The 13,737-nt window shown below is 42.2% G+C and overlaps 1 protein-coding gene across 5 annotated transcripts in view; it reads right to left on the reverse strand.

Annotated features, from left to right (window-relative positions):
* Positions 1-13,737, reverse strand: part of l1cama (L1 cell adhesion molecule, paralog a) — a 42,570-nt gene that overhangs the window by 16,594 nt on the left and 12,239 nt on the right. For 4 of the 5 annotated variants that reach the window (XM_023834198.2, XM_023834196.2, XM_023834194.2 and 1 more), the window contains exons 2-9: positions 6,937-7,378; positions 5,865-5,879; positions 4,528-4,630; positions 4,063-4,253; positions 1,628-1,750; positions 867-1,037; positions 561-675; positions 198-382 (exon numbers count right to left, since the gene is read on the reverse strand). In XM_023834198.2, the coding sequence (XP_023689966.1) occupies positions 198-382; positions 561-675; positions 867-1,037; positions 1,628-1,750; positions 4,063-4,253; positions 4,528-4,630; positions 5,865-5,879; positions 6,937-7,066 (1,033 nt within the window). In that variant the 5' untranslated portion in view covers positions 7,067-7,378. The remainder of the gene's footprint in view (positions 1-197; positions 383-560; positions 676-866; positions 1,038-1,627; positions 1,751-4,062; positions 4,254-4,527; positions 4,631-5,864; positions 5,880-6,936; positions 7,379-13,737) is intronic. The other variant, XM_023834197.2, reaches the window with a different exon arrangement.

Below are 13,737 nucleotides of genomic sequence, written 5' to 3' on the forward strand. Positions count from 1 at the left end.
CTGAATAATTAATTTATATGTTACATTTTTACAAAATCTTGGGTAGGCACATGCCTGCCTAAATCGATTGCCACAACACCACTAATTACACATCTCTGTCTATATTCATTCATTCAGGAGATATTGGTACAGCTCTCGTTATTTCTGGTTTGCAGCAAACGTATCGTGTGATAGTCTGCAGGTCCTGGGCCTCGTACCTTCCACGGTGATGGTGTAGCTGTGCATGGCTACGCCTTGGCTGTTGGAAGCTGTGCACTGGTACTCCCCATCATCACTCTCTGAGACATTAGTGAAGAGCAGCAGCCGATTGAAGTTCTGCTTGGAGATGCGCGACTCAGACAGAGCTCCATCTTTCCTCACCCATTGGATAGTGGGAGTGGGGCTGAAAACAGATGCAGAGCGTCACACTATCCACACCAAGGAACAAGGAAACGAGGGTGAATTCTGTTTGTACATTGTGAACCCAGAGGTGAGGGATAATCCGACTTCCTCCCTCCATGCCGGGCATGAGGGGCACATGAGGGGCACATGAGGGGCACATGAGGGGCACCCACACTCACAGGCCCTCTGCAATGCACTCAAGCTCCAGCTTCTTGCCACGGAGGGCCAGGTGGGTGCTGTGGGAGTTCGTGGGAAGCAGCAAGTGAGGTCTCCGGTTTCGCACTACTGAGTTTGCTGCATCCAGAAGGAGGGAGAGGAACAGAAAGGAGAGGAACAGAAAGGAGAGGAACAAAAAGGAGAGGAACGGAGAGCAGGAAATCAAGGTCAGGAGAAATCCTCTACCCTTATCCGCCACAAGCACACACACAGGGCACTTAGAGCTTTTTGCTACTGAATGGGTGTGACTAAGCGTGAGGATCACTCACTGGTGGTGACAATGAGGGAAATAGGCTCCTTGGGCAGGATAGTTCTGGCGCTGATATACTGGGCGTGGCAGATGTAGTCATTGCGGCTATCATCAGCTTTCACATTGGCGAAGTAGAGGTTTCCATCTTGACCCTGAGTCACACGGGCACTTTGCTCTATGTGGCGCATATCTGGAGTCAAGAAGCATATGAGCACCAGTAGGAGGTTAGAACACAGCCCACATAACAGCACACTTCTGATATGCAAAGGAATCAGTTAAGTAAGATGCAGAGATGGTCCATCCATCCATACATTTTCCATAACTGTCCTATTCAGGGTCACAGGGGGTTCACACCCTATGGGGCACACAACCATTGCAGGGCACACTCACACACCATTCACACTCACACACCATTCACTCACACACCATTCACACTCACACACCATTCACACTCACACACCATTCACACTTACACACCATTCACTCAAACACCATTCACACTTACACACCATTCACACTTACACACCATTCACACTTACACACCATTCACTCACATATGCACACCAATGGGCAATTTAGTAACTCCAACCAAATTTTTGGACTGTGGGGGGAAACCCGAGTACCTGGAGGAAACCCCATGGAGACACGTGAAGAACATGGAGGACATGGAGGTGTGAGGCGACAGTGCTAACCACCTCCTAGCCCCACCTGCTAGCACACCTCCCCTCCCAGCCTAGACAGCCTTACAGAGCAAAATTCAAGCAGTAATCGGAGACTCACTCTTGTCCATCCAGTGAATGTTTGGGGGCACAGTGCTGAGGGGAGGGTTACAGTTCAGAACTGCACTGTCCCCCTCCTCAGCTTTCTTCCTGATCTTCTTCTCTTTCACATGCATTGGGGCATCTGAAATGGTGAAAACTCCGATTCATACACCAGACAGCAGCACACCGTACCTGAATGTCCCACAATGCTACACACAAATACTGGTTATATGACACCTACAAAAGCCTTTACACTCTGCCGGAAATCTGAAGCATTAAAGAATGTTATCATCACATGGAAAACTGTGTATATATGATTAAGAGATAAGGTGTGTGAACCTAAGTTAGAAACATGACGCAAATGGGAGGATAATTGAAGGAAACAGAACAAGAGAGGTGGTGTCCAATAAACATTTAAATCTATCCCATGTTTGACAGAAATACTTCATATTGTGGAGAGATGGGACAAACCTCTAAGCTGAAATACAAAGAAAAACAACATTCATACATACATACACCAAAAGCTCATGTCAACTATACAGCGTAACAGAGGCAACTTCAGAATTTGGCATGTATTTACAGGAGAATGTGAGTATATGTCTGTGATCTGAAGCTTTTTAGACAATGAGTCAAAACATGAAGAACCGAAAGCACAGGTGCAAATGTGACATGCAGTTGAACTAAGTTGTTCCCCCAGGACATCTAAGAGATATCAATGAACTTTACAGAACATTATAGAAACAGTTCTATAAAGAATTATGTATAAAAATACATCCTAAGCATTTTACAGCTTTGATCTGGACCTATAGGAAACCATTGAGATTGAGGTTATTGCTGCTCAATTAAGAAATGCACTTTTTTGCAGCCTGTCAGCAGTTAAACTGTGTATTTGAGAAAGACATGAAAAAGTAGCATATAGTTTAACGTTTTTTAATCCAACTGTGACCATTATTATGACTTAAAGATCTGTTCAGGTAAAATTTTAGAAACTTTATTTTATGTAAATTAAATAGTTAAAAAAAACGACAAATATTTTTCTCACTCTGTTTTTCATTCACTTATTGATCCCATTGGAATTTATGACTCTACTAAGATGGCAGAATGACTTCACTTCACCTCTGAGGTAACTGTTGCTAGGGAAACAGGTTAAAAGAGTGGAAAATATGCAAGTACAAAGATGTACTGTATCTAATGATATAGACTGGATTGTTATGATGGTAAGGTCAGTGCATGTATATAGCCTTCAAATGTTTTTGTGTAAATAACAGTAGGCCTAATTGTTTTTAGAAAAAAATTGTACTAGAAAGTGTTACACAACAATAAGGCCTTATACTTAATTGTACTCAGGGTACAGTTTCACATAACTATAATGGAAAACAAAATGAGAAATTGAGAAAGGGTTTCTGAACCACTAATTCAACGGCCCAGTAGCAGGGTACAGAACTGTTTGGTCCATAATGGGCACGCAAACCCGATTGCCAACCAGGAAAATTCCAGAGTCGGTAAAATTTACTGAAGGAATAGGGCTGGGCGATATAAATGATATATATCGACTTATTGTCATATAAAATCAGGTTCTGAATATATTTAAGGGCAATTCGAAGGGAATTTTAAGCTAAAGTGAAGCCCCGATGTACAGAAACAATGACAGTAATTATTGATATCGACTGATATGAACATTGTGATAAAATATTTTGCCACATCACCTAAATCGTCCCCCCCCCCCCGCACCCGTTGGCCACCAAAATAATATATGATGAATAGTCAGCCGTGTGGTTGGAAAGGTTGGGAAACCCTTGCCTTAAGACACTGCTTCTAAGCTATGAAGTGTTCTGCGTTCCCAGTCTTTATGATGTGAAACCATAATGTCAGCACAGTACAGTGTGGTCTTTCAGCAAAGCTGCTCCTTCAATTTACTAGTAACTAGAAGGAAAACTCCCTCTCTTCATATCAATTAATGTACAAGACATAAATAATATATAAACATAAATAATATATACTGTATGTAAGCTTGTTTCGTATATATATGCGTGTGTGAGTAAAGGTTAATGTACGATAATGTACAAGCCGCGCCTTATACGTTTTTAAATGCACGGCTGCAGAGGTGAAGAACCAGCCCGAGGCAGAGCTGAAGATGACGGCAGTTTCCTACATAACGAATAATGCACAACTTGGAGTGCATTACCCACCTTATACTATAGTCACCTAAACTGGTGTTTGTACTTTAAGATATTATTTTCACATTTATCAGCCAAAATGCGTTTATTACTAGGACTACTATTTCGGCTCGAGTGACATTTTCTTTTGGTGAAAATGTATCTTGGTGATTTTCCGGGCCAGCATTACATGTGCAGTTATAGAAAATTAATCAACACCCTTCAGATTCAAGAATGTGACAGCCATGGTGTGTGTGTGTGTGTGTATATATATATATATATATATATAATAACTCACTTTCTATTATTATCTGCGCTTCGTTAGAGACGGCGGTGCCGAGGCTGTTAAAGGCATAGCAGCTGTATTTGCCCTCATACTGGCTGATGGGGTCATTCCCAGAAGCAAAAAATGATCCAGAATTCGGTGATGTCGTCAACTGGGGATCGCTGGTGGGGTCAAACTCCTCCCCATCCTTCACCCAACGGAAACTACAAAGGAAGGAGAGACAGGAAAAACCGAGAGATACGAGTGTCTGCGTTAACGTTATAATTTTACATCTCATACATTTGTGATTAGGCAGTTCATTCGTTAATTTATTATTAGCCTGCTCATTAGTTCCTTTTCAGAGTAGAATATAGAATCTTTGGTCGCACAATGAGACACAAAGGTCACATGTTCAATGTGGTCCATTCAGACATTCTTGGAGCTTTAAGAACATGATGGTGGCGGTTTGGCCAAGCTGTGTGGCAGAGGATGCCTGACCTGGGCCGCGGATTCCCAGTTGCCTCACAGGTCAGGTTGATGTCTTCAGGTGCGAATGCGGTCAGTGACTCAGGCTGTACTGTTATTATGGGAGGCTGCTTGACTGTAGAGAGAATGGGAAGTTTGACCCACTGTTACTGCCCTTTGGTCTGAACATCATCCAGACAGAGAAAGGAAACTGCAACAACACTGGATAAAAAAACTCATTTCCCATTGGGTAAATTTTTCTCCCACCCTGGTGTGAACCTGCCATTTACTGTACTCACTACACGCACACAATTTCTGATGACTGTGTGAACCACTGCGGTCACTTAGGAGCTCCGTCATCATAAACTGATGGAAAAATAATTAGCTGCGGTATTTGAAATGAGCCCATCAGGGCTAAGGGAAGATGAGCTGAAAAGGCATGGGCAGGAGAGGATGGAGTGGATAAACACGACAAGGTTCTGCCACGGGATAATTTGTAGCAGGAGAGAATAGCAGAGACACAGCATCTACACTGGCAACTGGGCAGCCAATCAGCTAATACCTGTATCTGTTTGACACATCTACTATACGTCACTATGAATACAGATAAAATGGATGACTCATGATTTAGTCTAATGTGTGTTTGCCTGTGCATAAGGGTACTTGATTTACTATTCGCAGGTCCTACGTGCTTATGTTTGCATAGAGCTTTGTTTTCCATTCCAGTTCGTTGTCCTCTGTGCCAAATAAAAACACAACCTCCTCAGGTAGCTTTGCCATGTTGCTAACAGAAGAGTGTCAGCCGTGTCTGCATGCGATGGCTGAGGTGGACTGACTGGTGGTCAGGAGAAACTAATTTCAAATCAGAGAAGCTGGGGGGGGGACAAGGGATATTCAAACGGAGAAGGCAAATGCGAGAGTGAGACAGGGAGCTGTCAGCCAAGGAGATTAAAGAAAAAGAGGGAGGAAAAGATTGAGGCAAACTAATGAGTGTTTCTCTTTAATGGAGATAACATGCTGGTTCTCACAACTGATCAAATTTATTTTCCCTGCCACAGGCACTTCAGCATTATTGTTATCACAGGAGTTCAATTTTTTTCTCCAATATCTCATCGCCCTGGGATGATATTCCTGGTTTCTACTGAAAACAAGCTTTGGGAAAAGGGGAAGAAACACCTGAGACTTGCCAAAAGAGTAATGAAATAAAAAGAAACCCACCAAGGCAGTAGGTATCGCTGTACGCTGTGCAGAACTGCTGCATGATACCATGTTAATGAAAATACTGAAAAGTCTCTGTTGTTAAGGGGCATAAAGCTAAGTCATAAAATACTGTCATATTTAATAAAATGGGGAAAAGTTAAAACACTTACATTCACTTATTTGGTCTATTAGTCCAGCATGAAGCAGAAAAAGCAAGAATGTTACTCTAAATAAACAAGGGAAAATGCACTCTCAGACTTTTGCATCTCACAAACACACATGCATGCATACGAATGCATGCATGCATATACTGTATAGAGACTTATACACACAGATATACACAAATTCATGAAGCTAAACCGTAAATATAGAGATACACTAGTGGCCAAAATTGTGGAAACACTTCCATTTTTTAGAGATTGTAGAACTTTATTCCAGTAACTTCAGTTAATTATTTAATTGTTCAATGTATGATATTTTAACGTTCTTTGATTGTTTATGAACATTACCAGTGATATCCGTTTAGTAATTTTGAAAGCGTAATGCCAAAAATGCTAGGTGTTTCCACAATTATATAGTATATATAGTATATATGCACCTTTTAAGACATACACAGAGTTAAAACATGATGCATAGAAAGCAACTGTAAAACTCAACAGGTTACAAATTAGAAGTATTTGACATGGTTGAATTAATATTGTGTTATATGATATATACATTGTACATCAATAGACAGCTGTATATGATTATTACAGGGTTACTGACCATGACACTCATGCAGAAATATCTACATCATTACTAAACACAGTAAAACCTATGGAGCCACAAACATAACTGGTATATCCATGAACACTGTCATCAGTATATTGTGATTGATATTTGTCCAAATGAGGTTCCTATGACCACACCTTCTTTTCAGGGTCTACTGTACGGATCTGGAATTCCCTGCTGAGGCTCCATTCCACACATGCAGGTAATTTTATTAAGCACTAGGTAAAGGTGCCTTTGACTAAGACAGTTACAAATTTGTTTCCCCTAATCAGTGAAGATCTCCAAGACGTGGGGTGTGTGTGTGTGAGAGAGAGACAATGGGATAAAGGGGAAGGATTACACACCTAAGAAGAGGTATACACCACTGTATGACACATAACACAGCACTGCACTATTATATAACACCCCGACTACTTCATAAAATAATAAAAGAAGACAGTGCTAAAACTGGCAGTGAAACCAGCAACTTACATTTAGCAGGGATATGCATCACAGCCTGGCCTGGTTCCAAGGCAAGTGACAGGAGAAGGAGAAGCAAGCCTAGTGGGAAGGGGACGCACTGTCCCCTTCTGCCAGCTTGGTGACACTGTGCGGAGGGCATTGCTCACTATTCCATCAAAGCAGCACCCACTCGAATGCTCAGTGACAGGCAGCCAACATACAAAAAAAAAAAAATCCCACGATTCCTCCTGAGCACAGGTAGAATGAGGTCAGCTGCTGAACACTGATTAAGGGTACGGCACGTCTGCCTGGTCACTGCGAGCAGCCCGGCCTGGTCACTGCGAGCAGCCCGGCCTGGTCACTGCGAGCACCCCCTGCTCCCAGCCCTGGAATCCGCTGCTCACTGTCTCTTTCTTCGCCACTCTTGCTTTTCTTCTCTCACATATGCACCCTGCTGCTGGATTGTCTTGCTCTGGAAGAGAAGAAAATGAGAGAGTATGGGAGTGGTGGGGAGGGGCGATAAGGAGAAGAGGGAAGAGGGAGTCCTTAAGAGAACAACAGAAGCATAAAACGAGAACAGATACAGTCATATCTGAATAAAATTAAAGAAAGCAATAACATCAACTGTCAACAAGAAATGAAAAGATCCAGATCACTCAAGCTAAATAGTATTATAAGTAGTATAGTATTACTACAGGAGGAGTATTCAATTGAACGCAATAAAATACAGCTAGAACAATCAGGACCATGATGTTGAGAGTCTTCTGGACTGTTATGTTACGTACCAATGAAATTGCTAAATGACCAAGCAGGGCAGCCGCCTACTGACAATAGTCTTCAGTGACACAGGATCACATGCTTAAATTGTTGACATGTCTAATATCCCAGAGTGGAAAAATAGATGCTGTTTTTGAAAAAAATTCAGGGTTTGCTAACAGGGAGGAAATTGATAGAATAGGAGGCAAGATTTCCTTCCAACTTTTGTTTTTATTTTTTACAAGCTTGCAGTTACTGCAGCCTGCTCAGGAAGAGCCCTGGCATTAAACCCCAGCATCCTGGCACAGAAGTCCGACCTTGAAGGGGCAGAGAAAATGTGAGAGAAGGATACTGAGTGAAAATAGGATGAGAGTCAACACTTAGTGTGATTTTTTTTCCCCAGTTATTTTTGCACACTTTCAGCAAATTTACAACAAATTTTGATTTTCTTTATATATTTGCCAAAGCACAGATGAGATGTGAAAAATAATGAGTGAGTAATATAGGAAACTCTTAAAAAAAGAATTGTACTGCTCTGTCATAATCAGGGCATCAGCAACTATATCCAGCACAAAAGACCTGCAAAGACCAAGGCAACTCTATAGACTCAGACTCATCTCTCCCTCATGACACTGGAGCATCTGGTAGATGATGGAACTTGACGACTGCATCAGTAATAAAGTCCTCAATTTAATGTCATGCCCAGTATTCCAATCAGTAGATTAAATCTGTTCCACTGTCCCTCCCTCTCTGTCTATACCGCTCCACCCCCCAGACTAACAATATCTGGAAAACAACCCACAGCCGATAAGGGGTTTTCCCAGAATGGCCGCAGTGACTAACTGCCGATGAGCTTGTTTATGAACCGCAGACCAGAGAAAGCAAAGAAAGTTTCAAGGGCAGCTTTTCACAGGCTCTGTGCACGTGTGCCTGTGTGCTGTATGTGTGAAAGAACATGAACACAAAGGAAAAAAAAGCATGAAGAACAGAGATCCCTCCCCCCAAATTAGCACAACTGTGGCATGCCAAATCTATGGGATGCCCCCCCCCCCCACACAAGCACCATTCTATCCCTTGCCCTTTGCCAAAGAGGATGGCACACTCATCACTTAGTCCACGGTTCTCCAGCCAGGAGATCAACCAAGTGCATTTGTACCAGATGGGTGATGGAGAAGTAAAAAAAAAAAAGAAAAAAAAAAGGCTTAACAAACAATCTGTGGTAAACATGTGATAAAAAATAATGACAAATATGAGAAAAGCAGAGGAGCCAAACATAGACTTGCCCCCAGGGGGAGATTGTGGCTGCTAAAACAATGTTTCCCAACCTGATCCTCAGAGACCCCTAGATAATCCATGTTTTGCTGCCTCCCAGCTCCCTACCAGACAGTCCACATTTTCCCTCCCTCCCAGCTCCCGGCAGGGAGCAGAAACGTAGACTGTCTAGGGGTCTCCAAGGACCGGGTTGGGAAGCTCTGATGTAAAATACCCAAGAGCCCAAGGCTAACGAGAGTCACCTTAGATCTTCTCTTTGCATTTAAAACGGTGCACTCTTTTATGCGCAGATGTGTGTATATTTGCATCCTGTCATCTTGGTACCTTGAATAATTCATTTGCCCCCCTCCAGCTGAGAGGATGTGCAAGAGACGAGGGAAGGGAAGGGAAGCAGGGGCGGAGGGTGAAAGATTAAACATGTTTATGCCTCTCCATCTCTCCCAAGCCTGCAAAGAGTCCTTCCATCGTTGAAGGAAAAAGAAAGTCAGACAAGGGCAGAACCAGGCAGATCACAACAGACAAAGTGGCTGGATACAGGCTGGAAAAAGACGAGTCCAGATGGATCAAGAAAAAATAGAGTGACTCAAAAGACAGTCAATGAGAGAGGCTTTAAATCACAGACCCCATGCAGAGTTAATTATTTATAGCCACCATCTCCCTCTCTTAAATTTAATAATACTAAGATTCATTATTCAAATTCACTCATCAATTTGAGGTGTTACGATCAAGGATGCTGGTTTAACCATAAATCAGCTCAACAATACCTCCACCTTCCTTGGTATCTGCATCTCTGCACGGCTGCTCCCGTGCTTCATTTGCTAGACTGATTTTGTGACCCAACTCTTGTAGAAGAAGAAAAGAAAAAAACTACTACTCAATCGAGCCTTCTCTCTTACTGTACTTAAACAGTTGTTGAAACTCTTGAGAGTAATTCAGCTTGAGAATAATCAGCAAAAAAAAGCAGTGTCACCGTCCACCAAGTGAAGAAATTCACGAGCTTATATACTTCATGCTCCAGTTTCCCAAAAGGGCATAACATTTGTGATTGGTCATTACTTCAAGAGGTACATCACTTATGTTTGGTTGTCGTGGTTACCCCTAGACACCCCACCCGACAGTCATCACATGATTTAACTCCTCTTCCACATACAATTCTTATCACCCACATTCTGCACTGCCTGACCTCTTTCATTTTCCACACTCCACATTTGTCACAAAACCCGCCTTTATTCACCCCGTCGCTCAATATTATTGCTGCTACTGTTATCTTAAGCTTATATGCTTATATGTCCCTTATGCATACAGATTCTTCTCCATTAGCACAGTTTATCGTATTGCAATACGTGATTAAAAGCATAGCTTCTTCCTCTCACAACAGGTGCTTTCTTTTAAACCTCGACCCCTTTTCTCATCACCCTCAAGTACACTTTCCTTAGCCTCAGCAGATTATTCTGATCTCAGCAGGCTCGAGGTCTACCCTAGGGTTGCCAACTTGGGTCAGCTGACTGGCATGAGATTTTCAAATCGAGACAAGTCTGCTCACATGTATGTAACAGTTCTGTTACTTTGTAAATAGTATGTTGGGTTTGTGGACTACCCCAATAGTTTTGATGTAGCTAATTTCCAGTTTATAATGGAATAATATAAATTTGCCGTAAGATTTCGTGGCTGAGCATGAGAGTGAAAGCGTGAGTGTCACACCAGATGTGTGAGAGCTGGCAACTCTAATACCCACAAGTCTCCTTTTATACATCTGCTCGTTTATCTGCAGTCCTCATCTGCAATTTGTGTTAAATAGGAATAGGTGAGCTTGACCGTCTATAATTTCCACATGTATCTGTATTAGGCAAAACTTAGGAAACAACAATTAAATACAAAATACCACCCTTTTGTAGGCAATTAAATGAGGGAAAAAAATACATGTGAAAATGAGTAAAACCATGAACATGAACAAAATTATTGCATAAACATCCCCCCAAAAAAGCAGAGATCTAAAATCAAGTGAGGGTATACTGGTGAAAAAGGAGAGAGTCGGTGCCGCTCTTTATAAAAGGTAATTGATGATGATAAAGTTATATTTGTTATTTTCCAAATGGAGGAAGGACATCAGGCCTTTTAACTAAATATTCAAGATGGAGGCTTAAGGTCATTCCAATGAAGTAATAAACATCTGCGGATTAAAAGAGAAGCAAATGCAATGACGTCACACTGTAGCCTTCATATCAGTTAAGTGCTACAGTCCCAGATGCCCAGTGGAGTAGAAGGGAGAGTCCAGCAGAGAGAGGGAGGAAGTGGGGAGAGATGGAGAAGGAGGATAAATTAATTTATTTGGAGAAACAGCAGTATTGCCAATATGCACTAAAGAGATGGACAGGTGACTGGAGCGGAGATAAGATGGGGTGATTTCGATACAGACAGGTCAATAAAATGGTACTTTTATGTCTGCAGATGCAGAGAAGGTCATTCTGAAGTTACATTACTCACTACTCAGAAAGCCCAAAGTTGAACATACCTGCTCCTCCAGTTATAGATGCTTTGTTTTTAAGAAAGTCCTGTGTAATTTAGTGAATTGCTGTCATATTTTTTCTTTCTCCCTCCCCATCTTCTGTGTCTGTGCTGTGCAACAGTGAGGATTATTTATTTATTGATGCTTTTGCCCTCTGGACATAATAAACATAGAGGAAAAGGAAAAAAAACTCAAGTGCTGAATTATTAAAATGGAGGCATGGACTTGTTAAGATGACTGACTGTGGGATTATGGGAAAAGGGTGTGTAAGGGTGGAGAAACAGACAGGGCAAGCAGACACCCAAAATCATGCAGATTTTCCTGACAGTTCATTTGACAGCTGAATCTGAAAAGAGATTGGGATTTCCTTATTTTAGTCACTCAGTGCAGTTATTAACAAAACATGTGAAAAGACTGGAGCCTGACATCAGTGCCGCGGTCACGTATCAGACTGTCTGAACGGCAGCCTTGTTAGTACAGCCAGCAGCTAGTCAACCCACTGTAATGATGAAGAGAAGCGCTGTGCATCTTAGCTTGCCGACCCGCCTCGCATGCAAGTCAACCGACATGCAAGAAGGAAGCCAATCAGAAACCGACATGCAATCAGGAAGCCAATCAGAAACCGACATGCAAGAAGGAAGCCAATCAGAAACTCACTCTTTTCATCCCTGCTTCTTTATACAGAAAACTAGAAAACTGGAAATTCTGAGGAGAGATTGCATTTATTTTTCTTTGCAAAAGGTACCAATAAACCAAAAATTAAAAACATTATAAATAATTAATATCAATCTGTCCATTAACCCTCAAAATCTAATCAACTAGTATATCAAGAATCACAATTTAAAAATTAAACCTTAAAACTCAGTACACCCGAACACTGAAAGACACTTCAATAATTCAAAAACAAATATATAAAAAAAAATTTAAAAACCCACAAACTAATACAAATCTTTTGAAGTAAAGCACTAAAACACTCATTGGTGGGATGCTAATGAGAGAAGCTTTTGTTAACATGAGATATATAGTCACGAGTCAGAAAACACATGACTAGTACGTTATTCAGTCAGGCACGAATGTCCCTGTCACACAGGCAGTCACACACTAACATGCACACTGCACACTGCACACTGTGGGGAGGACAATGACGCTGTCGCAGGCACACAGTCATCTTATGAAGACTCAAATATAGGATATTAACTTGAGAAAATAAGAGCAATCATGACATCATGAAATTGGGTGTAAAAGCTTTTATTGCCTTGGTGCACCCCCTCCCCCACCACGCCTGCTTCCTTGTGTGCCTCATCCAGCTTTGACCTTGCTGCTTCCTTTTCATGTTCCACAATCGCTCCCTGTGTTAATGGCTTCTTCAGGCAGAAGAGGGAACCTATGCTGGACAGCAGGGGTTGGGGGTAGGTTTACTGGACAGTGTCTAATGCTCTACTGGGCAGCGGCTTCCTCACAACCCATCTGAGAGGAAGAACGAGGTGACAGCTCACGAAGCACAGCAATTAGGGCTCGATTGCGGTCGACACATGAGCCTTAAAGGAGGACATCGTCAGACCCGTCTTTACCCTCAGCCCCAAGACAATCCTCTGTGACCTTATGCTGGGCAGGTGGTTCTCTGTCAATATCAAGAACTGAATTTGAGTTCCTCCCTAAGTGGAGGAGGGCACTGCATTGTGTGGCCACCCTGCTTCGGAGAAATGACAGCGCAGTTGGGTCTGATCCAATGAAGGCAATGTTCCCTTCAGCGGACAGAAAATCCCATAAGTTAAACATGAGGGTTGAAGCATCCAAAAAGACACTCAAGAAATACGCCTTTTTACTGTAATAAAAAAAAAAAGAACAAGGCTTTCTGCTTGACTGGCAAGAAACTGTTCCCCTATATTCCCCCCAGGCTTACCCCTCCCAGCAGTGCTTGCCTTATTTCCACATCCTTCATATTCTGATTCAGGCTTCAGCCACCAGGAAAGAGTCACCTAGCAGCCGGTGAAGGGGGGGTTCTGGTAGACAAGGGCATGCCTGGTGAGGAGGCCAGCAAGGGCCACGTGGCCTACATCTGGCGAAGCATTGCGGACCACAGAGCAACATCTTGAAAATTACAGCATTATATCATTTACTAAGAGAAGGCAGGTGCATGTAAAAAAAATTCAAAAAAAAAAAAGCCATCGGCACTACAGCACATGTGAGGGTTGTGCTATTTTCAGGATTTATGGCTCGTACCCCAATCCAATCATGAACTGGAATTTGAGCTGAATTGCCCACACTGGAGATTGAAATGCAATGTGAATTGGAAT

This window comes from Paramormyrops kingsleyae, chromosome 18, assembly GCF_048594095.1.
Source record: "Paramormyrops kingsleyae isolate MSU_618 chromosome 18, PKINGS_0.4, whole genome shotgun sequence".
NCBI classification, from domain to species: domain Eukaryota; kingdom Metazoa; phylum Chordata; class Actinopteri; order Osteoglossiformes; family Mormyridae; genus Paramormyrops; species Paramormyrops kingsleyae.